This window comes from Nipponia nippon, unplaced genomic scaffold (genome assembly GCF_047370975.1).
Source record: "Nipponia nippon isolate SJK-2023a ecotype South Korea unplaced genomic scaffold, ASM4737097v1 scaffold_7, whole genome shotgun sequence".
In the NCBI taxonomy this organism is placed as follows: Eukaryota; Metazoa; Chordata; class Aves; order Pelecaniformes; family Threskiornithidae; genus Nipponia; species Nipponia nippon.
Window position 1 is genome coordinate 32531423 of NW_028262391.1, and position 23605 is coordinate 32555027.

The window sequence follows — 23605 nt, forward strand, 5'->3', positions numbered from 1 at the left end:
GAAAGTGGAGGTCATTGGTGGAATTACCTGGCAAGTGCAGATGCGATTTCACTGACTGAAGTATTTCCATTTCACAGGTGTCTTAAGAGCTGACAGTATGTGAGGAGGCTTTTAACATGAAGCACATCCCCTCCGTTACACCCATAGTTACCCTTAGTACATCTCTGCCACAGAAGGAAATAAATTTTTAAGACATTGTGCCTAAGCATGCCCCCTTCCTATCTCTTTTGCCCTCCTCCCCAGACAACTCTCTCGCACATCAAAGCCAAACACAGAGGCAAGGGCTGCAACCCACACACAGCTGGTTTTGCAACCCACACACAGCTGGTTTTGAGCACCTGAACCTTGGCAGGTGTTCAAAGCACTGTCAAAGCACACAGCGATTTGCAATACCAAAGGAGGAGGAAGCAGCCTTAGATGCAACAGAGCAGCTGTCAAATTCACCTGCGTACACGACAGCAACCATGACTCAACATCTCAAGTAATCCTATCTTACGTTGACAGCACTGCCACTGTGGTGCCTGATCAGAGTCTTTGGAGTATCTCCAGCATAAATCTCAGAGAAGAGACATGAACCAAGCTCATCACTTCAGGCTATGCCCACCCCCATCTTCCCTCACAGGTAGCATGCAGTCAGGAAGGCAGACGATAAGCCAACACACTTTTAACTCCTTTTTTCTTACTTTAAAACCTCCCTTATGCCTTTAACCTTGAAAGGCAAATATCATAGAATCACAGAATGCTTTGGGATGGAAGGCACCTTTAAAGGTCATCTAGTCCAACCCCCCTACAATTGGCAGGGACATCTACAACTAGATCAGGTTGCTCAGAGCCCCATCCAGCCTGTCCTTCAATGTTTCCAAGGATGGGGCGTCTACCACCTCTCTGGGAAACCCGTTCCAGTGTTTCACCACCCTCATCGTAAAGAATTTCTTCCTTATATCTAGTCTGAATCTACCCTCTTTTAGTTTCAAACCATTACCCCTTGTCCTATCGCTACTGGCCCTGCCAGAAAGTCTGTCCCCATCTTTCTTATAAGCCCCCTTTAAGTACTGAAAGGTTGCAATAAGGTTTCCCTGCAGCCTTCTCTTCTCCAGCCTGAACAGCCCCAGCTCTTTCAGCCTTTCCTCATAGCAGAGGTGTTCCATCCCTCTGATCATTTTTATGGCCCTCCTCTGGACAAGCATTCACTCAGCACTGACAAAGATAATCTTAAAAAAAAAAAAAAAAAAGGGCAGGAATCCCAAAATTCTCACCCGTCTCCTGGGAATTGGGCATCTGATGTCAGGCTGGTCACCGAAGTTTTTATAAGTAATATAGTTTTCAGAACAGATCAGCACCCCACTAGGTCCATCAGAACCACCAGGAACTGAAAAACAAAAAAGAAACATTATGAGAAAAGTCCTTATCACAGATCTGCCTCCCAGCAGAACATTTATTTTGGTTTTCTTCAAAGCAACATAGTTTCCATTGCTCTGTATCACCCTGCATATATGAATCCACTCATATTGAAGGGAAAGACAAAACACTGAGTACAGCTTCCCAGATCGGTGTAAGAACAGGGCAAATGGAACTGGGGGGCCAGGAAGGAAAAAAAGGAAGGATGCAGCTTCAGACAAACTGCTTATGTTTTATCCTTGATGGCTTATTCTTGTCTAGAAAGCCATGACATGCCCAAAATACCACACTAGCAACTTGTCAGTTAAACACAACCCTTGGGTTACTCGCATGTTTGCTTGCCATCAAAAAAAAAAAAAAAAAAAAAAAATCTTCCAGATGGTTTTCTGACATACCTTTCATTTTTAGATTATGTTTTTTAAAATGCTTCTACTGAAATCCCAGCATAACAAAAGATATAATCAAAATAGTAGTAGCGGTCAGATCCAGCCCAATATTGGCTGTCTGCCAGCTGCCTATGAAGATGCAACAGCAGGGCAAGCGTACAAGGATGCTCTCCTAGCTTAGCTTCCTTTGGGCTTGGAGAAGAATCTGCAGCGTTTCGGCGGTTTCCCAGGTCAAAGGTGTTAGGTTAGCTTTGCATCCAATTCCTGCAAGTGGGCTTTTAGCCCATGGATTCATCTACTGCCTTTTGAATGCATATTAGCTGCTGGAATCCCGTGCAAGAGTGTACAACAGCACCTATGCATTACCTAAAGTATATGCTCTTGCATCTGCTACCAGCTAATTTCAGTTAATATCCCAGCTTCGGAATCCAGACAATACCCAGAATACATCTAGAAGAAGAGACATGAGGAGCACCTCCAAACCGCAGCTCTTTCTATGAATTCTGGCATATTTCCATGTGTGAACCACCACTCACCACCTGACTCCAAAGTCAATTAATTTACACTAATGGCTCAGACTACCATCAAAACAACTCCTAAGACGTAAAGCGTATTGATTCTGTTTCCCTGGGGAATGGGAATCAAGTAGATCCACAGGAAAATTAATTTGTGGCCAGGTGGGCAGTACCTGTTATAAGGAAGTTGCCGTGCTCTTCCAAGGGCTCACTGTATTTCCTAACAACGTGGTTCAAACCCAAGTCCAGTTCATAAAATGTCAATGTCTGTTGTGTGTTGGCTGCTGCTTCGCCTGTGGGATCATTGTCTGCTTCCTAAAAACAGAACATGTGAGGGTGTCTTTCAAGAAAGGTATTAAAGGGGGAGAACAATGATGATGCATCAGGAAACAGCTTTGAATGACATCAGAATGAAAGTCCAAAAGAAGACTTGCTGGAAGATGCACATAAAGTTCAGAGGAAGAAAATACACACTTTTGTACTTGAACAGCAAGAATTTAAGAACTACCAAGACAGAAGCAGCCAACATTCCCCACCTCCACAGACAGATTAAGAACAGAAGAGGAACAACAAAGCTCAAAAGACAGCAAAGGGAGATCAAGTTCTTCTCACCTCGTAATCCATTTCCAGACAAGCAAACATTGGGTTTTCAAATCCCACATCGACTCCCACCACATGGTAGACCAAGGTATTGGCCTTGTGGGCTTCCAGTGGGGAGGAAATGGTGAGACGAGCAGCAGCATCTCTGTTCAAGATATACACCAGCTTCTGCTTTTCAATCGCACCTGCAAGAAAAGGACAACAGCACCTGAAGCACATCACCCTGTGATCAAATCTGATCACACCTGCAGTCCAGCATCAATGTAAGACTTTGCAAGAGCATGTCAGTGTTACTTCCGCTGAGGTTCACCACTGGTATTTATCTCTGTGCCGCCATTTCACTTCGAATGTCTCATGTTTAATGTTTCAGGCCGCAAGCACAAATGACAACTCCAGCTCTTTAAAGCCAAAGACTGACCCTTCAGGCTACATCCATCCAGCCCAACATTGAATCTACAACGGCTACAGGCAGCTCTACTCACTCATTCCACCACAGGAGAGGTGACAGACTGCAGGGAAGCAAAAACAAATTAAAAAAAAAAACAGCCAGATGTTCCATCATTTAAAGCAATTTGGCAGAGACCTTTCCTCAAAAATATTTTAACTAAAAAAATGTATTCTTGCCTGATACACAGCATCCCCAACATAACAAACACTTATCACCCTTAACTATCAATGTGAATGGCACAACTGTGACTGTGCTACTTTCTCACCCACGAAAACAAGACTTGTTAGAAAGGAGACAATATCATTTATTGTATTCCCAATATAAAGAGTGTCCTGCTTTCAGAACGCATAGAGTTAATTTTCTTCTTAGTAGCTGATATAGTGCTGTGTTTTGGATTTAGGATGAGAATAATGCTGATAACACACTGATGTTTTAGCTGTTGCTAAGTAGTGCTTACACTAGTCAGGGACTTCTCAGCTTCCCATGCTCTGCCAGGTGCACAAGAGGCTGGGAGGGAGCACAGCCAGGACGGCTGACCCAGACTGGCCAAAGGGCTATGCCATACCACATGACATCATGCCCAGTATATAAGCTGAGGGAAGAAGAAGGAAGGGGGGGACATTTGGAGTGATGGCGTTTGTCTTCCCAAGTAACTGTTACACATGACAGAGCCCTGCTTTCCTGGAGACGGCTGAACACCTGCCTGCTGATGGGAAGGAGTGAATCAATTCCTTGTTTTCCTTTGCTTGCGTGCACGGCTTTTGCTTTACCTATCAAAACATCTTTACCTCAACCCACAAGTTTTCTCACTTTTACTCTTCTGAATCTCTCTCCCATCCCACCGGGGGGGGAGTAAGCGAGCAGCTGCGTGGGGCTTAGCTGCCAGCTGGGGTTAAACCACGACAAAGGGGCACTGTCAAACCACCATCATTGCAAGTCCCCGCTCTCAGCATGCAAGAAAGCATCGCACAAAGCTGGCTACGGCAAACCGAGAAAGTTCATGTCCCAAGTAACTAAGACACCTCATGGTAAATCTTATAAAAAAATTATCCAAGTGTCTTTCTACCTGCGAAGCCCGATCAGAAATGCATCTAGCTGTCTCCACAGTACATCTCAGAGAAGAGACATGAATTCATAACATCATTTCAGGCTATGGGAGCTGACTGAGCACGCTGTAGCGCCGACACTTGCAATCCCAACTTCTCTCCCAGATATCACGCTTCAGGGCTCTGCGCACCACTAAGCACGCTGGCCTCTTTCCAAATTGTTTTGGCCCACTGTTAGAATTAATTTGTGCAATTCCATCAGTGTCAAGGAACTATTCTGAATGCCTGCATTCTCCTTGACATGTCTCATAGCCTAACAAACTGCCTGAGAAGAAATACTTCCAATTATACCTGGCAGAAACTCACTCCAAAACAAATATCCCCGAGACAGGAGAAAAAAAATAAGGAGAAAACAAGCCGACAGACTGACTTACTGATCATGACGGCACGGCCCTTTGGGTCTACAGCCAAATACTGGCCTGGAACAATTCTGCGACATCCACTCTTGCCAAAGGTTTCCTGATGAATCTTCTCAAACACATTCTTTGAGGGCTGGTACTCCAGAATAACAATGCGCCCTGAATCGCTTCCCACGACGATATAGTCTTTGGTCCCACCTGTCAGCCTAAAGGCCATGAGGGAGCGAATGACTCCGAACACTTCCACAGTCAGCAGGGTGTGAACCTTCCCTGTGTTGGGATCGGGGCGGAGTAACTCCAGGATCTTGCCCCGGGAAACAACAATTTCTTGTTGTTTGGTTCCTGAAGAACCCAAAACATGAAGAAGAGTCAGCAACAACATGCAATTTCAAGAAGCACCATAAGAAAGAAAATAAAACTTCACAACTACTAAATGCCAAAGAGTTTTATGATTACTACAGAAGAATTCAAAGCAACTTATTCACCACGTTGGGTGCCACTACTGTTTGAGCATCTTTTAACAGACCAGGAAAGTGAACAAAATACTAAGTTAAATCTACACATAATCAAGCCAAACTTCTCTTGATCTTTCCACAAGTTACAATAGCTTAGATAACACACAAGAGCAAACAATAATATACCAGAGAAAAAATAATATACTGAAGCAGACTAGCTCCAGCAACCAAACCAAACAAAGAACAAACACCTTTTTTCCTCTACTATCCGAGAGAGCTCAAGCCAAGATGCACTAAGGGAGGGGACGATTACCTGAGAAATTGCCATGGATAGCATAGCTAATGCCAGTGGCACGCTGCAATGTCAGGTTGTAGAGAAACATGCTGGCAACACGTTCGTTTCACCTTATAGTAGCTCCACTGAATCTGCAACAAGTAGAACAAAAATATATACTTTGTAAAAGCAAAGTCTTCCATACAGCACAGAGAGAGAACCGCTGCCCTCTTGTTTGTCTGCATATATCACTTTATTTATTGAACATATACAAAATTACACATGATCCTTTTCCAGGTTAAATAAAGGTGGCCCATCCACCTCGGTAAAGACCAGTGCTTAACGTCTTTCAGCAGGAATTTAGATAACACGTCATGACTCCAAGCCCCTTCCGTCCCTCCATACTATCACACCCTACCTAACCATCACCCTTTTGCCCAAGTGTTTTGTCGCCCGAGGCACTGACTGCCACCCAGCTCACGTTATTTCGTATTTATGAATACCAGGAAGCAAAAGGCTCTCCCAAAGATAACCAGGCTGCCGAGCATCAGCTGAGCTCCTTACTGCCGCATGACTGACCAGGACTTCCAGCTAATTACTCCTCTTACGGTTTTAGTTGTTCAGAAACCAACCGAAGTCAGCAACACCGTTGCACCTCACTGCTCTCGCCGCTTCATTTCACACGAGCCGAGCTACCCACACCACCCTGGAGCGAGCACCAGAGCGGATTCCTTTCCCCGGGGCTAACGCGGGAGAGAACCCCAGCTGCGCACAGGCCGCCGCACTCCTTCCGACGGGTGCTGCAGGCCGCAGGCCGGGGGAACCGGCCCTCAGGCGCTCCGAGCTTTGCCGAGGCCCTCCCAGGGCCCGCAGCCCAGCACCGCCCCACATCCCGGACGGGCTCCCCACGCCCTGCGGGGAGCATGGCCGCAGGCTCCGGGAACGGGCCACGGATCAAGGCCCAGCCCGGCCATCCCCCACAGGCCCAGGCCCCGAGGAGCCCGCGGCGCTCGGGCCTGTGGCCGCTCCCCCCGCGAAAATGGCGGCCCATGCCACGGCCCCCCAGCCGAGGGGCCGCCACTGGGCGGGCTCGGCGCGGCGGGGCTGCCCTTACCGTGCGGATGAAGGCGGATGGCGGCGGATGCTGCTCCTGCCTAGGCGGGCGCGCCTCCGGCCCGCTCCGCCATGAGCCCCGCGCCTGCGTACTACCCTCCCGCGCCTCCTCGCAGGGGCTTTCTGCCAGGCCAGGCGCGCGCGCGCCCTGTGGCGAGGGAGGCTGCCCTTAGCAGCGCCTGAATGATCACGGGGCGATGGCAGCCGCTCCCCCTACCAAGCGCCTCCGGAAAAAAAAAAAAAAAAACAGCCACCTTTTAGCGTAGAGCGCCGGGGGAGCGTGAGCCTCCCGCGCTGCCAGGCGGAGCCGAGCGGCCGCAAACGTTCAGGCAGCGCCATCGGCGGCCCCGACGGGCCTCACGGCTGTATCGGCCGCGTCAGCTGCACCCCAAAGATGGCGGCGGCCACGGCGCCGGGCCCGAGGACGCCGGCGGGGGAGGGCGGTGGCGCGGCCGCCTCCGCCCTCTCCATGGAGCGGATTCAGTCGCTCACCGACCTGGCGGACCTGGAGGCCGCCTACAGCCGGCTGTGTGAGGAGGAGGTGTGTGGGGGGCGGGCCCGTCAGGCGGTGGGGCGATCGGCTACGGCGGGGCGGGCCGGGGGGCGCGGGACGCGGCACCCCGGAGGTGTTCGCTGCTCCAGCCCCCCTCCGGCGCGCTGCTGTGGCGACAAGGAGAGCGGGTGCGTCGCTGTCACGGCTCCCGTAGTCGTGCGGAGCCTTTTCGGAGTTAATAAATAGGGGCTCAGCCGTCCCCCGGGCCCGGCGGGGGGACGGTGCCTCCTCCGCGGAACTGGCGCCCCTGAATCGTGAGCAGCCTGCGGATTCAGGGTCCTCGGGCGTTGAAAGCACGGCCAGGGGAGGAGTTTGTGGGTTACCTGACTTAAAAGTTGTGCGATGAGGTTGGCAAAACTGATGCTTCGAAATGGCGTGGATGTAAGTATTTACAGGATTAAAATGAGAGATTAGGAAGGGTTTAATTGTCATATGGGCTCTTGGAAGCACTAACGCCTTGCTAGCTGCATGTCCTTGACTTGGATGTAGGGTCTGTGATAAGTTGCTGGCCCAGAGGAGATCTGAATTCGCACAAAACTTCCTTTGTCCTTTTCTTCCAGAAAGTCGTGCAGGAAGAGCTGGATGGCCTCCTGGAGCAGCAAAGCACCATAGAGAACAAGATGGTTGCACTTCATCGCATGGGGTTAGCGATCCCTGCCCTCTCCCCTTCTTTCTGCTTCTGCGCGCTGTTCAGTACCTCCCTGCTTACTGCATGATGTGAAAATTCGTTTCAGTGTTGCAAAGGAAGGACATTCATTCTCAGAAAATGTCAGACTTTAAATCAGTTTGTGGTAGGGAACAGTAGTTGGATCCTCACCCCCAGGCACCCGGTTCTTCTCCGCAGCACTAACAGGGGGAACTGCTGTGCCCTGACAAGACCAATCCATTTTGGCATAGGCTGAGCAGTTCTTTGAAGGTCTCACCCCAGAGATTGTCAGGTTTCAGCATCAATACTTGGATCAGATGTCCTGTGTCAGGCTGTTTACAGGTGTGGACAAATATTACTGCCTCTTCGTGGTGAGCTTGTGCAGGCAGTCTGGAAAGTTAGCCAACACGGCCTCACATCTGGTCAAAGCTTGGAGCACAAGTTTACGCACTTCACCTTCTGCTTCAGAAGTGGAGAGTATCATAAAGCCTCAGTGGCTCATTCATGCCCTGTCTGGTAGCGAGACAGTCGTTTGTCTGCACAGCCTCTTACAAAGCAGTCTGTTTGATTTTGATGCTTTGCTCCTGTAAGGAGGAGGGGCATGAGATGAGAGATACCGTTGCTGACAGGAGCATTTGGGTTTGGAGGGAGAACCATCCTGCTGTTGCAGACCATCCGACTACTTAATATTTGCATCTTATGTTCAATTCGCTTGTGTTTCCAGCCCTAATTTGCAGCTCATCGAGGGGGATGCCCAGCAGTTAGCAGGGATGATCACCTTCACCTGTAACCTGGCCGAAAACGTCAGCAGTAAGGTCCGCCAGCTTGACCTTGCCAAGGTAACTGGACTGAGGAAGTGTTTGGGACTTGTCACCGCCAGGCCTTATTCTGTCTGCTCGTGTGCTCACAGCACAACAGAGAAATGTGCTCTTTTCTTCAGTGGGCAGGTGGGCTGGAAACAGCTTTGTTCTTTTAGCATTTTCTAGTGTTGTTAAGTAATGGTATCTTGCTGGGCTCCTGGATATTGCAGGGTACAAGAGTAAATAATGCGTATGATTTTCCATATAGCAGCTGGTTCTCCAGCATCCCCTTCTGTCCATGCAGCTCCTGGTAGAATATGGTGAATAAGCTGCGGTTAGTCTTTGTTAGCACTGTTTTGTCAACTGTTGCAGCGCTGGGGACAGTGGAGATGGTCATTGTCACCCAAGAGCAGTCAGGAATCTGGGCTGTCATATTCTTTGTACAGAGGTAGGCTAAGAGATGTCAAGTCCCAGCGCCCAGCACAACTGCTTAAATCAAAATGGATGATGTGTATTTGTGTCTCTGGTCTCTGCCTGTTTATTAAAGTGGAGTATGGCCTCTGAGTTCTGTCTGAGTTTTGACAGGTAAATACTGCTCATCTTTTGGAGTCATTGGTCTTATGACTTTTTAAGTAGTTTGGGTTTCTGCTTACATAGTTGTTTATCATGTAGAGAAGTATTGCTTCAGTCTGTTTCTTCCTGTCTCCATAATTCTCTTTCCCTGGTCTAGCCCTCAGCAGGAAGCCTTACTGGTTGCCTTTCTTGCAGAATCGGCTCTATCAGGCCATTCAGAGAGCTGACGACATCCTTGACCTGAAGTTCTGCATGGATGGAGTTCAAACAGCCCTGCGAAATGAAGATTACGAACAAGCAGCAGCTCACATCCATCGCTACCTGTCTCTGGACAAATCAGTGATTGAGCTCAGTCGTCAGGGCAAGGAAGGTAAGTACTGTTCATGAGGAGAAGCTGATAAGTCACCTTTCCAGTAGATAACTAGAGGCTGCACAATTTCCCATGGCAGACAGACTCAGCTCAATAGACAAAATGGAAGATCTAATGCTAGCCAAAGATCTTAGTATGTTATAGAGTAACATAGAGATGAACGTTTTTGAAGTGTTATTAGGTTTGAATTATCATTAATTGAAAGGAGAGTTCCTGGCACATGACTTTAATGGCATTTCATGTGCCGACTAGGTGAAGGACAAAACGTGCAGGACAAAAGAAGTGCGGGAGAAGGCTCTGTCAGGGAAAACTGCTGCAGTGTTACGGTGTGCTACCAAGCAGAGCAACTGGAAACGAAGGAGTAAATTGCCTGATCCCTAAAAGAAATGTTCCGGTTGATGTGTTCGCATCCTCCGTGCAAGACCACAGCGTTAGCTCTGTGTACTTCACACATGTACCTATCTTTCTTTGCCTGTAGGGGAATTCCAATGTGTCTTCTGCCTTCTCACCCTAGGGCTGCACAGTGTTGATCTCCTGGGGAAAAAAGTAGCCCTTGATACCATACTAACATTGTGCTGTCACTTTTCCCTTTCTTTTCTGTCCTTTTGATCAGGGGGCATAATTGATGCCAACCTGAAGCTGCTGCAGGAAGCAGAACAGCGCCTGAAGACAATTGTCACAGAGAAATTTGACACAGCTATGAAGCAGGGAGATTTGCCCCAGGTGGAACGGTTCTTCAAGATCTTTCCTCTGCTTCGCTTACATGAGGAGGGGCTGAGCAAGTTCTCGGAGTACCTCTGCAAGCAGGTAACAGGTTCTGTGAAACACACCATGACCTGTCTGGTCTCCTAGGGGAAAGCAAAACCCAGTCTCTGTCAACAGATGTTGTGGAAGGAGATCTTGGCTCTGGCTTATTAATCTTAGAAACCAGCACTGGCCTTAGTTCATCTCTCTCCCTGCATTTTGCATCCTGGGATGGGTTTTCTGGTGTCTGAATACAGATCCCACAGGCTGGCTGGCTTCTCCTGTATCTTGCTCTTTGTCCTTGCTTAAAGCTCATACAAGGGAGCCTGGAAAGAGAAGAACAAGTTTCTGCCTCTCCTTGATCCTTGAGTTTTCCACAGGAGGGGAGAGAATCCGTGTTCAAAGGAGGAACAAAAGCAGTAGCTCCTGCAATGGGAAGGCCAGCAAAAGCTCTATAGGGCAGGGGACAGAGGACCACCCTATGGGACGAAGAATATCTTTGAGTGTTACCAGCTGACCAGTCCTGTTGTCGTGCAGGTGGCCAACAAAGCAGAAGAGAACCTGCAGCTGGTGATGGGGACAGACATGAGTGACCGCCGAGCTGCTGTCATCTTTGCGGACACCCTGACACTTCTCTTCGAAGGTAATCTTTCTTTCCTCTTTTCTGATGGATTGAAAAAAGTCCATGATGAGATTGTCCATCAATTTAAATGCTTTTAATTTTAGCTCCAGGAGATCACAAAATGCTTCCTTCCCCTTTGAGCTATGGGAGTGTCAGGCTAGAGGGACAGGGACACAACTAATAAAGTTTTTCCCAGCCAGGAGAGGACATTACAATAAGCAAGCTTTCCTACGTACAGCTTGAGCAGGCACAAAGTGGATTTGCAAAGGATTTGTTGGGTTCCTCCAGGAATCAGGCTCTTCCTGTTCTCTGCATCCTTAGAATAAATGGGTATTCCCTGAAGGTTTCTTCAGACATGCAGCTCTCCAGACAAACTAATCGGATCCCTTAAGACTGAGCAGCTGTTGATGCCTCCAAGCCTGGATCTTCAAGGAGGACCATAGGAGTTTGAAAGCAGAGAGGGAAGGGAGAGAAGGGAATATAAATGCTCTGTGGGAATGGTGCCAAAGACAGTAATTGTGATCCCATGGTGATTAACTGCCTTCTCTATTAAGTCTGCTGTAATTCCAGGCTGCACCACTGCCAAGTCACTCTCCCCGTCTGACATCCTTGCTGCTATTGAAGGTCCTTAGAGCTGCCGAGACTTTCCTGGCAGTAGCCTCAAAAGAGGGGGAGCGTTGCTAACTCTTGGAGTAGAGAATTTGTGAGAAGAAAGCAATCTTGCATAGATATGTCCTTGGAGATGAGCTTTTTCTCCAAGGAGGTCCAGCCTTCACTAACACTTGCTCTCTTGGGCATCTGCCTGACAGATAAGAGCAGAGCTTTCCCTAGGCTGATTTTCATTGCACTGCTCTTCTCCTGTAACCTGGTAGATGCTGAAAGCTGAGGCTGGATTTGGATGGCAGTTATGTCCCCTGCCAGGTTTACCTCGTGCAGCTTTCTCCCGTGGAAGCTTCATACCTTGTATCTTGCTGGGTAGGGGGGCAGCTGACACACGTCGCATGGCAGGAGTTCTCGTTAGGAAGAGAGATGGCTTCTGCTCCAGGAGATTTGCACTGCAGCCTTGCAATAAACAGCAGAGAAGATGGAATGTGTCATGCAGAGAAAAGATGCCATGGAATGAGGGGTGGTAATGGCAGGCCTCCAGTGAGGCACTAGAGAGTGGCTGGACAGTCTAAACTGCCTATCGGGGGAGAGAATGATCCCTTGTTAGGTCCTGTCTGTGGACCTGTGTAGCTCTGCTCTGGGTCCAGACTGGTTGGGAACTCATGCTTGAGTCTCTCTCTTGTGCTTCCCCTCTCTCTGCAGGGATTGCTCGCATTGTGGAGACCCACCAACCCATTGTGGAGACCTACTACGGGCCAGGGAGGCTGTACACCCTCATCAAGCACCTGCAAGTGGAGTGCGACCGGCAGGTGGAGAAAGTGGTGGACAAGTTCATCAAAGAGAGGGACTATCACAGGCAGGTAAGAGGGGTGTGATGCTGCCTGACGCAGCCAGCTGCGGCCTCCATGTAGCTCAGTGGGGCTCCAGCTGCCATAGAGGTGGCAACGTCTGACCTTGTGTATTGAGAGAAACCTTGCTTTACTCCCTATTTGCACTGATGGCTGGAGGGGTCCAGCCTGTAGCTATCCCTTCTGTTGCAGAGAAGGATTCATTGGGAGCATGCTAAATGGACCCAGGGCACAGGATTCTTTGCTCTGCAGGTCTGTAGGGCGCTTTCAGTACACCTTCCCCACTGTCTTGTTCCTGCTTCTGTCTGCTAGATGCAGGGCTGCTGTAACTGTCTCATGATCACATACCTTGCTGCCTCTGTTGGAGCTCCCATCCCACCGCCCTTCCTGGCAGGCTGAGCTCTGTCTTGGAGGAGGAGGTGAACTGATGCGGTTCCCTTCGCTGGCAGTGCTGCCTGCAAAGCATTCCTATCACCCCCCTGACTAAGCACCTCCTTAGGCTACAGCAGGAGAAGCGGCTGTTAACTCCAAGTCATCAGCAAAGACTTTGATGACTCTCCCTTTTTTTGTGATTGTAGTTCCAGCAAGTTCAGAATAGCATGATGAGAAGTTCTTCTGCAGAGAAGATTGAACCAAGGTACAAACAAAACCTTCTTTTGCTCTCTAACCTTCCACTCTTCAGCTGTTATTAACACTACTTAGCATTTAGATAACTCTCCCAGTCTTCCAGAGGCTTTGTGGCTACTAAAGCATAAAATCCAATTGGTAGGTGCCCTTCACTGCCCTTTTATAAAGGCAGCTTCTGTGGTGGTGCTTTATTTTGCTTACTCGTTACTTTTAAGCCTTGGCCCTAAACATTGCTGGAGGGCTGGCAATATCACTGCACACAAAGGACTGAGACTTTAATTGCCTGTGCCCACTACCTTTTGGTGGTCAGAGTATGGTCCTCGGAGCTCATGAAATGGAGCAACTCTCTGGGCAGATAACTTGTGACAGAATCAGGAATAAATCTTTGGGTGTTATTTAATCTGTACTGCTGCTGCAGCAACTCTGGAACATTTCTTGCTAATGAATATTTCAATTTCCCTCCTTTCAATTTCCCTCCTTTTTAAGTATTTGCATAGCCCTTAAGTAAGGCCATTTGAAAGTGCACCCAGACCTTTTGGCATTGCATAACTTCTAAACATGCCTTGAAAAAAAAAATTACGTGTCTCAAGTGAGATCTGTCTGTGAGTCTGCATGACTGATTATTTCAGCGTTAATATAGAGATCCACTTACTATTTGCTCTGAGTAACTGCGCATGCATCCCGAGTTTTCTGACCTTTTGCTTTTTCATCTGTAAAATAAAGATACTGGTTCCTTGTCCCACTTGCATGTTGTGAGGCTTTGAGCAGGATTTGTAAAGTTCTTTTGTGCACACTGATGACAAAGCTGCTGATGTGACAGTCTTTTTTTTCATAGTCATCACCGATCTGAACACCGTGTTCTGCATTGTCACATGCTTTTTTGGTCTCATGTTTCCTGAGTTGTTGAGCTTAAACAGATTCTTCATCATTTTCAGAGAAACACATGAATCTGTGCACAAAAGCACATATTATGGACATGGCAGGGACCAGGCATTTCTGACACTGGCCGTGTAGGGCTCACAGAATCATAGCAAAACTGAGGTAGGAAAGGACTGCCGAAGGCCTCTAGTCCAACCTCCCACTCAAAACAGGGCTAATTTTGAAGTTATATCAGGTTGCTTAGAGTCTTGCAGTCCTTACTGCTGTGATTTTAATGTGGTTGTTCTCAACCCATGAAGAAAAAAGAAGCTTCTCTGTAATGATTTTTTCAGGATATTTTGACTGTATGTGCATTCTTTGCACGTACCTGTCATTCTGCTGAGCTCTGCCACTTGACAGCACAGATGCAAAGGGGCAGTATTGATCTCATAGTAAGAGAACAGAGAACATACTACTTAACTGAGTTAAATTAGTGCTTCTCCTTTTGTAGTCTTGCTGCCTTGATTCTTGCTGTGTTCCTTCCAGGGAACTTGACCCTATTTTAACAGAAGTCACTCTGATGAATGCCCGCAGTGAGCTCTACTTGAGGTTCATCAAGAGACGAGTAATATCTGATTTTGAGGTGGGAGACTCTATGGCCTCAGAGGAGGTAAAGCAAGGTAACACCTTGAATACCAATACTTGCAGACTCTCCGCTCCTTGCAGCCAGAAGTGGAGATATATCTGAGTTAGTGGCAGAGCAGAGTAACACAGGATCTGCAAAGACACTTTGGGAGCACTCTGTGGAAGAGGATTGTGTAGCCTGGCCTCCCCAAACCTGTTTTCAGCACTGGTTGTTCCCTCTAACAGGGAAACCAACATTAGGAATGACTGCGGAGCACAATAAACAAGGTCCCCAAAGAGAGGGAGAGCCCTTTGGTCACTGCAGACACAGATCCTAAAGGTGGAGGCCACAGGGAAAACAGGCTCAGGGTTTTGGTATTCCATGGATCTCTGGAAGTCACTTTTGTCACCTGCAAAATTCAGCTCAGCAATTTCAGCTCCACAGTTGAGGCCTGTGATTTACTCCGGGTTGGGCTTTGCAGGTGTGTGTCCGTTGGGTGCCCATGAGATAGGCAGCAAGGGGATTAGGTGGAACTGCTTTCTGACACTTGGTCCCTGCTGATGGTTCTCTTTTGTGTTCTGTAGAGCATCAAAAATACCTGGACAAGCTCCTCAACAACAGTCTGTTGAGCTGCACCATGCAAGAGCTCATTGGCTACTACATCACCATGGAGGAATACTTCATGAGGGAGACTGTCAACAAGGTAGGGCTCAGACCGCTGCTTGAATAGCCTGTGCTCTCTGCTAGCAACCGAGACCTCTGCGTGTGCTCCACAGTCCTCTGCTGAGCATCCCTGGGGAGGGAGATGAGTATGCGGCAGGTCTGCAGCTGTTGGGAAGATCTTTTGTTTCCCTTGGCTTTGAAAAGCAAGTGGTTGTTTCTGAACTGTGACTCCAAACATACCCCTGAGTATCTTCCAGAGCCAGATCTTCCAGGTCTATGGGCTACTGAAAACTAGGAAGTGTGGTGCCAGCCCACACATGGTACAGTTCAGCTCAGGGTGAAATGGGCAGGCTGGCAGTTTGGGCTCATGGCACTGCTCTGAGAGGGCACCTTCGCTCGCTGAGCTCAGGGCACTGAGACAGCTTTCTTTGCAGGCTGTTGCCATGGACAGCTACGAGAAGGGCCAGCTCACCTCCAGCATGGTGGATGACGTGTTCTATATAGTGAAGAAGTGCATTGGGCGTGCTCTGTCCAGCTCCAGCATAGACTGTCTCTGTGCCATGATCAACCACTCCACCACTGAGCTGGAGTCTGACTTCAGGTAATGAAAATACACCAGGTTCATTGTAACTTACTTCCACCTCACGTTCTGCAAACAGTGTTTGCTGTCAGATGGTCTTCCTTGTGTTCTTTGCCTTTGAACCTCAAGTTTGTCACTCCCATGGAAGATGTTCATAGGAAGCAGCGTCAGGTGTGGTGTGGGAAGCTGGAGCTGGGCAGACTTTTCTCACAGTAGTGATGGTCACCTGTAGGGCAAACAGAAAAAGGGACCTCATGGCCCAAAACCCCTATGAGACCGAGTCACCACGTAGCATTGGAGTGCTACCCTGCTTGATGGTACACGGTCACCCCTAATTGTTCTCTGGGTTGCTTGTGAGATTCCTTTGTAACTTGAACTTGGGGTGAGCCTGCAGAAATTGTCCTGCTCCTGTTTTTCATCCCAGCATGGGAGTGGGGAACTGTGACTGAAGACAGCAGACAGCTGCAGGCAAGATTTTTGGGAAAGCTCAGAAATCGGGTGGTTGTGTTTTTCTTTCAGCCTTGTGTCCTTTAGATGCTCTCAGGAGATATTTGCCTGCCCTCTTTTGTCCCTGTGAAGTTCCACTTACCTTGTTCAGGTCACAGCTCAGCCAGAGTGCTGTCCCCTGTCACAGAGCACAACTCTGCTGTGGCTTGCAGTATTTGCTCTAAGCCCTGGTATATTCTGCTTGCCCCATAGGGAGGTTCTGTACAACAAGCTGAAGCAGGGCTTTCCAGCCACAACCTTCCAGGACTTCCAGAGAGGGGTGACCAGTGCCGTGAACATCATGCACAGCAGCCTGCAGCAGGGCAAGTTCGATACCAAAGGCATTGAAAGCACCGACGAGGCCAAGCAGTCCTTTCTGGTGGGTTTGGTGGCTGTTCTGATGTAGAATGAGTTGGGGTGAGGGGAAAGACAATGGAGAGCTCTTGGGAACAAGATTGGTGCGACTATCAGACGTTCAGAGAACCGGAAAACCTGCTCAGGCGTGGTGGCTGGCCTGACTTTGGATGTCTGGTAGATGCTTCTACCTCGCCTCATGTTTGTAGGGCTTCCACCCAGGCCTGTCCAAGTATGATCCTGTGACTGCCTCTTAGGCTGTTGCAATGATGATTCCCTCCAGGCTGGGGAAGAGTCTGTGCTCTTTTGAGGCATCCCTCAGTCCTGTTCTTCACAGGCTCTGCAGAAAGGTGGTGGGAGAGTGTCTCATCGACACCTTCCTCTAGATGAGAAACTTTCCTGGCCCAAGCTCAGGGCTCCTTCATTCTTGCTTATCAGATCAGAGAGTTTCCATTAGAGCAGGGTTGTCTGCTCTGCTTGGCCTGCAAGATCCTCCTGGTGCCTTCTCCTCACAGCAGCACTGTAACTCTCTGCATGCCTGAGCAGGCCAAACATGGCAGTGAGCATTAGAGACCCCTTGGAGAGCATTTGAAGGGCCACTGCATCGTCTTCTGCAGCGTAATGCATTCTTCCCCATGGTGGGATGCTCTATAGAGCTTGCACTGTGGAAAACACCTCACTGGGAGAGCAACTCTGGATTTGCTCTCTCCTCTCAGCCAGCCCTGCTGTTTGAGCAGACCTGTGGGCAGAGACCCTGAGAGCGCTGGAGAGGGGCTGGCTCACCCTGACTTGTCTCCCTCTCTGTAAGTTGCTGTGAGCACCCAGTGCTGAAGAGGCTCCTTGGGACATTCACTGTAGAAGGGGAGAAGGCAACAAAGGGAGCAGGAGGAACTGAACTCTTCCATTTCATTAAATTATTGGTTACAGGTTTCTTGAAGCAAAGTGCTTAAAATGTCAGTTCTCCCACTGGAATTCCTCATTCACCTGTCAGCTTGCCTCATTTCCCTGTCTGCACAAACCCCAGCCTTATACTGACATTTAGTTCAGCTTCAGCAGGTAGAGAACAGTCTGTTTGGTGAAGAACAGATACTTATCTGGCAGGAGGGGTGCTGATTCCTCCTGCCTAGATACGAATGCCTTCCTGCCTCCCGTGCTTCTCCGTACACAGCGTATAAACCATCACCTCCAGCCACTCCTGGTCTGTTGTTCTTCGTGACACTGTCACAGAAAGTCAGGGGTACAGCGTCTTCTGCCAGTCAGCCACACGTGGGGCTTTGCTGCAACATCGTGGACAGAATGATGAGGAAAAGGAGTGGATTAAACTATCTCAAACTTTGTACTAGCTGCAGGTTCAGCACACATGCTCGGTTACTGTAGTTCAGCTTCATGCAGCTCTGTGAATCTGCAATGCTTTGATCACACGGTAGGAACTCTGTCCCTTCAATATTTGCATTTCAGCCTGTACTGTGAACAGGGCATGGAGTAAACATATGGACTTGGTGCTGGGAAAGTCCAATGAATTCTACTTTGGTTTGTTTTGTTGTTTTTTTCCAGGTGACCTTAAACAACGTGGAAGTCTGCAGCGAAAACATCATGACCCTAAAGAAGACTTTGGAGGTGCGGTCTGGATTCTTTACTGTTTCTTCCTTAATCAAATTTGTAATATCCTCCCTTGGGGGGGGGTCAAGTAAACCATCTGGACTTTGCTATGCCCAAATTCCTGAGGTCTTTGCCCTCCAGCCTTAGGAAAGCAATTTTGAGCTGGCAGAGCAATCTCCAGCTGCTACAGCTGGAAATACCAGTTCCTCCAGCTTGACCAGCCTGGCACAGGCCGGGAGCCAGTGGAATAAAACGAGCATCATTGAGAGGCTGTGGTTCTCTGGTGCTGGGCTAGATAGCCCCTGGCTTCCTTTCTTGCTCTCCTCTCCCCAGCTGGAGCCAGCAGCCTGTGCCTTCACAGGAGCAAGAGTTTGGCGCCTGTCCTAGCCTGCAAGCGTGCTGCTGGGCAGCCAGAGCTCAGCAACATGAAGGGATAGAAACTGTCCGGGTTATTAATTTGCAACTTGCTCGTGGATCTCTTCCCTGCAGAGTGACTGCAGCAAACTGCTTAGCCAAGGCTTCGGGGGTGAGCAAGCACAGGCCAAGATTGACAGCTGCCTCTCTGACATGGCTGCTGTCTCCAACAAATTTCGTGACTTGCTGCAGGTGAGTGTCTTGCTGAGTTACTGCTGGCCTCCAACACTGGCTGGCCGGTGTCTTCAGGGAGAGCTCAGGCAGGAATCATTTCAGCCCAAGGCCTGGAGCATGTCTGACTCGGGAGTGCTGGGTAGGGGTGCAGGAGGGAGTAAATCTGAGGCATGGCAACAGATCGAGCCTGTCTGCACAGCCGCACCAGCTGGCGGCTGCGTAAAACGCACTGCAAGCAGCTGCAGAGCCAGAAGGAATGTTGCTCCATTTGTCTTCACTCAGCACAGAGTTGTAGTTGGTTCAGCATTTTCAGGAGAAGAAATATTAATAGCCTTTCCATCTCCTCCGTTCTCCCTCGTGGCACAGCATGTTGTCAAGTTGTCCGGAGCCTCACTAGGTAACACTGAAGATGGGCTCTTGGTAGAGAAGAGCTGCTCTTCTCTCAGGTTTCTCTTTTCCCAAATGGAAATACTCCCCACCATGGGGTAGAAGGTGCTCTGGCTAAATCCACTGTCTTGTGTGGCATGCTGGGGCCTGTTGCCCTAAAATTTCACAGTGGTCTCTGGCAGGGAGAGGAGCAGGAAGACCTAATACCTCCTGTGGAAAGAAACCGAAACCAAGCAAAAGAGAATATTTTGAACCAGGTTTGCCATCAGCTTTGTACTTCACAGAGGGGCCAGACTATTTTTCATTTGGCTTTGCAGTTCATTGCAGCCAGATGCCTTCAGACCAGTAATTGCCAGCGAACCCTCTTGAGGCTTGTGGTCAGTATTGAAACGAAAGAGCTCATCAGTAAGGAGTAAAACTCTCCAGTATAGCTCTAGTGCAGTATTAAAACTGGCTGCAAAGCAATCAAGAGGCTGAGCAGCAAGCTCCTGTACTGCCTGAGTCACACGCACATTGAATTTGCCTTGGAAAAGGACAATTGTCAGCAGGGCCCACTCAGAAATGCCAGTTTTAGTTAAAAACTTCCATCAAATGCCAAGCAGTATTGGTACCTGAACAGTTTCACGCTGGGTGAGCTTTCTTAACATCTTGCTGAGCCAAATGGGGGTGGTTGGCAGGAGAGGGCTTGCAGAGAGCTCTCTAGCATCGAAGCGGATAGAACAGCCTTTGCTGACAACCTGCTTTTCAGGGGAGATGGCGTGTGCTGGGGTTATGATTAATTCAGGGAACTAACTGTGGTTCCAGCTTTTATCCTCCTTTTAGCTTCTCCTACTGAGCTAAACTGCACTGGAGGCGGGAGGCATCAGTTGAGTCCAATCACAGTGTCCTCCTGGATGGTGCTGAGTGGAAAGGCTGGTGTTTGTGTCCTTTCCTACCCTGGTGAGATGTGAACTGAACGCCTCTCTCCTGCCAGGAAACCTCTGTAGCTGTCTGGGCAGGGGTGAGGGAAGCACGAGCCCTTCAGACCAGGCTGCAAGTCAGCACAACGGCAGCTTCTGGGCCAACGTCCTTCCTCTTCTTGTCATTGTGTCCTCAGAGCCCTCCAGCATTGGAAGAGTGTGGGATCTGGGACTTTGGGGTTCAGTTTCTTGGGCACATCTGTGGGTCGGTTTCCCCTGCTTTCAATGAGGGTGGGAGGCAGCATCAAGGCAGCCTGGCTGTAAAGGCTGTGTGCCGTTGGACATTAGCTGTGCTCAGTCACTCTCCTCTCTTCTTCCTGTCCCCCTCAGGAAGGTCTCAATGAGCTGAACAGCACAGCCATCAAACCCCAGGTGAAGCCCTGGATCAACCTATTCCTCTCTGTCTCCCACAACATCGAGGAGGTAAGGCTCAGCGCTCTCTGCTTCCAGCCATACTTCTGCACTCTCCGTCCTCTGCACAGCAGCACAGTCAGAGCAACTGCTGTCTCGTTCCCCTCAGTTGTCCACTGTTTCTTTGGCACAGAGCAACAGCAAAATACCCAGAACTTGCTCTGCCTGCCAGCCTGGAAAGGGGCATTTTGCTAGAGAGGAGCCTGAGGAAACAAGGGGTGCAGTGCTGCTCCAGGAGTGACCTCCCTTCCTGTCCTCTGGGCCATTTGGTGCTGTTCGCGGCAGGCCACATAAACAACCTTTTTTGTATTTCAATGTCAGGAGGAGTTCAGTGACTATGAAGCTAACGATCCCTGGGTCCAGCAGTTCATCGTCAATCTGGAACAGCAGATGACAGAGTTCAAGGTGAGAGAGAGAGGGATGTGGCAGCCTGCCAGGCTTTGGCCAGACCTCCACGTGGCATCTCCCAACTCTTTCCCTGCTCAGGGGAATGGTGGACAGAGATGTCCTCCGGTGCCTTGCAGGGCTCAGAGACCCAGTCACCCCCTTCTCCCGCAATTCTCAAAGCCTGCTTGCAAGCCCCATGGACCTGGCTCACTTCTGTGGTGCTCTCCAGTCACTGAGCCTGCAAGTAATGGGTCTTTACGTGAAAGCTCTCATAGGCTTGGGTTTTGTGGGCCTCTGCTCAGTTGTTCCTGACAAGAATGACACAGGTTTCTGCTTCCAGGCCGGACTTTCTCCAGTGATTTACGATACCCTCACTGGTCTTATGACCAGTCTCATAGCCATTGAACTGGAGAAAGTGCTGCTCAAATCCACCTTCAGCAGGGTAAGCAAAACACTGTCCTCTACCCTGTAGTCTGGCTTGACTGCAAACCTTCCACCAGGAAACCCTCAGTTAAGGGATGGGGCAGAGGCAAACATTGCCCTCAAAGAAGCTCTGCCACCACTGGTGGCCAGCTCAGGGAGACCTCGCCTTAGCACACACAGCGTGAAAGTGTATTTTGTGATGGGGCTGGGAGGGGCTTGCATCAATAAGGGGGGGGGAACGACTTTAAGGTGGGTCTAAACATAAGCCAGTTTAACCTGCAATAAATGGTCTAACTGGGACCCTCCTGCTCAGAGATCTCCCCCTGCTCCCCTGTGACTTTTGTTAATTGTGTGTTTGGCACAACCCCTGGGCCTGCTTGGGGAGTTAACAGGGCTCCCGCCGTCCCCACAGCTTGGCGGTCTGCAGTTTGACAAGGAGCTGAGGTCTCTCATAGCCTATCTCACCACGGTCACCACCTGGACTATCCGTGACAAGTTTGCCCGTCTTTCCCAAATGGCCACCATCCTCAATCTGGAAAGGGTAAGCTACACTTTTTGTCTGCTTTTACTGGGGGATTGCGGGAGCCCCAGCTGGACTGCACATGGATTTACTGGGCTCATCCAGACCTTGTCACACCTATGGGGTATAGAATCATAGAATCGTTCATGTTGGAAAAGACCTTTAAGATCAAGTCCAACTGTTAACCTAGCGCTGCCAAGTCCACCACTAAACCATGTCCCTAAGCACCACATCTACCCGTCTTTTCAATACCTCCAGGGACGGGGACTTAACCAATTCCCTGGGCAGCCTGTTCCAACGCCTGACTACTCTTTCAGGGAAGTAATTTTTCCTAATATCCAATCTAAACCTCCAACTTGAGGCTGTTTCCTCTTGTCCTATCGCTTGTTACTTGGGAGGAGAGACCGATCTCCACCTCACTATAACCTCCTTTCAGGCAGTTGTAGAAAGCGATATGGAGAAGCTGGAAAAGTTGCCCCATGCCTGATGGGCATTTGCCTGCAGGGGTTCATGGCAGGAAATACCGTGACGACAGCCGGAGTTTGAACTCCCATGCGAGAGCAGTTGGTGCCAACTTGTCTCCTGCAGCTCTCCTCTTTCTCCAGGTGACAGAGATCCTGGATTACTGGGGCCCGAACTCAGGCCCGCTCACCTGGCGCCTTACTCCCGCCGAGGTCCGGCAGGTGCTGGCTCTCCGAATTGACTTCCGCAGTGAGGATATCAAGCGGCTGCGCCTGTAGTTGGTCGGTGCTCGGGTCAGCACCGCGCAGGAGGTAACGGCAGGAAGGCCACAGCTCTGGAGCCTGCCCAGGTCCTGCCGTGGGGCTGGCTGTTAGACGGTGTGGGGATGGGGTGATGTCTGCCCTTCTGCTCATGTTCCTTGGAGCAAAGGGCTTTCCTCGGCTTGGGAAGAAGAGCCGCCATTCTTTTGTGGGAGCAGAAACAAGGCAGCAGAGGGATCTCTCATTTTGAGAGCAGCATGACACTATTTCTGAAAACAGGTGCTAGTCTGAGGGACAAGCTTGCACTGGCTCCCGACTCCCTTCATTCTGCTGCCCTGTGGCAGGCTGCAGGTCAGGGAATTTGGGGGCTGTTACAGTGTGGTTCAAATACGGGTCTGCAGAGTGCGCTCTGCCCGTGCTGCTGGCCGCAGTTGTGTTCCTTCTGTGCCACCAATTTAAGGGTCAGCTACTGGAGTCCTACACATCCTGAGCCCTGGTGGCGGTGGGGAGCGTTCTGTAGAAGGGAAAAGGAGTGATTTCCTTGTGGGGAGGGTGTTTGGAAAATCCCTAGAAAGCCGCTGTGGGAAGCGGGGCTGTGTCCCTGCTGGCTTGCTGTGCCCTGTACAGCTACTCTGTAAATAAACCTCGCCTGACTGAGCAGCACCCTCGGGTGGGGCGTGTGTCTGTGGGCCCGGAGGAAGCTGGAGAGATGCGGGAGAAGAGCTAGGCACCATTTCTCCTCTTCTACCCTGTGCCGGCACCAAGAGGATCTTCTTGCCCCCCGCAGCTGGCATTGGCACGTCGCGAGTACCCCGAAGACAAAACCCCGCTCCTGTGGCAGCGCTCCCCTGCTGTCCCCGTCAGCCAGGGCCGTGGAGGGCGATGTCCAGCCTCTGCGCACAGGTTCTGCCATGCCCGCCCCAGGAGAGCTTTGCCCCTGCAGTGCCAGGCCCTTGCTGTCCCGCAGGGAGGGAGGAGCCCTGCTGGGGACAGAGGGGCA

The 23605-nt window shown here is 49.8% G+C and overlaps 2 protein-coding genes, 1 long non-coding RNA gene and 2 other non-coding genes across 13 annotated transcripts in view; 1 reads left to right on the forward strand and 4 right to left on the reverse strand.

Moving 5' to 3' along the window:
• The window catches only part of SF3B3 (splicing factor 3b subunit 3), a 31134-nt gene extending 24335 nt beyond the window's left edge, over positions 1-6799 (reverse strand). For 2 of the 3 annotated variants that reach the window (XM_087740310.1, XM_087740308.1), the window contains exons 1-7: positions 6656-6799; positions 5581-5693; positions 4828-5154; positions 3382-3408; positions 2912-3084; positions 2473-2614; positions 1257-1369 (exon numbers count right to left, since the gene is read on the reverse strand). In XM_087740310.1, coding sequence (XP_087596436.1) covers positions 1257-1369; positions 2473-2614; positions 2912-3084; positions 3382-3408; positions 4828-5154; positions 5581-5650 — 852 coding nt within the window. In that variant the 5' untranslated portion in view covers positions 5651-5693; positions 6656-6799. The remainder of the gene's footprint in view (positions 1-1256; positions 1370-2472; positions 2615-2911; positions 3085-3381; positions 3409-4827; positions 5155-5580; positions 5694-6655) is intronic. The other variant, XM_087740309.1, reaches the window with a different exon arrangement.
• On the reverse strand, positions 518-597 carry LOC148050982 (small nucleolar RNA SNORD111). Its single transcript, XR_015700835.1, has one exon. It is a non-coding gene; the product is annotated as a small nucleolar RNA SNORD111 (small nucleolar RNA).
• LOC148050983 (small nucleolar RNA SNORD111) lies at positions 4419-4500 on the reverse strand. Its single transcript, XR_015700834.1, has one exon. It is a non-coding gene; the product is annotated as a small nucleolar RNA SNORD111 (small nucleolar RNA).
• Positions 6800-6940: 141 nt separating the features above from the next.
• On the forward strand, positions 6941-23489 carry COG4 (component of oligomeric golgi complex 4). Of its 7 annotated transcripts, none has more exons than XM_087740319.1 (19): positions 6948-7195; positions 7768-7850; positions 8578-8800; positions 9422-9596; positions 10210-10403; positions 10878-10983; positions 12271-12428; positions 12995-13053; positions 14448-14581; positions 15111-15229; positions 15624-15790; positions 16469-16634; positions 18164-18226; positions 18698-18814; positions 20473-20565; positions 20875-20958; positions 21281-21382; positions 21776-21904; positions 22472-22607. In XM_087740319.1, the coding sequence occupies exons 1-19, from the start codon at positions 7049-7051 to the stop codon at positions 22490-22492; spliced, it is 2340 nt and encodes a 779-aa protein (XP_087596445.1). In that variant the 5' UTR covers positions 6948-7048; the 3' UTR covers positions 22493-22607. The 7 variants fall into 7 exon arrangements, 5 of the variants coding, with proteins under 5 accessions (XP_087596446.1, XP_087596445.1, XP_087596442.1 ...); XM_087740316.1 differs by having other exon boundaries at positions 6956-7195; positions 22489-23489; XM_087740317.1 differs by having other exon boundaries at positions 6968-7195; positions 8578-8692; positions 22489-23489.
• LOC148050984 (uncharacterized) lies at positions 10990-14441 on the reverse strand. The gene is made up of 3 exons (XR_015700671.1): positions 13696-14441; positions 11923-12024; positions 10990-11387 (listed from the first exon to the last, which is right to left on the reverse strand). It is a non-coding gene; the product is annotated as an uncharacterized LOC148050984 (long non-coding RNA).
• Positions 23490-23605: the final 116 nt, after the last annotated feature.

Bases quoted from the DNA above. Each gene is read 5' to 3' on its own strand.
- COG4 (XM_087740316.1), top strand. From the start codon at position 7,049: ATGGCGGCGGCCACGGCGCCGGGCCCGAGGACGCCGGCGGGGGAGGGC. The intron at 9,597-10,209 runs GTAAGTACTGTT...CCTTTTGATCAG, and splicing joins CAGTCGTCAGGGCAAGGAAG to GGGGCATAATTGATGCCAAC. The intron at 16,635-18,163 runs GTGGGTTTGGTG...GTTTTTTTCCAG, and splicing joins AGGCCAAGCAGTCCTTTCTG to GTGACCTTAAACAACGTGGA.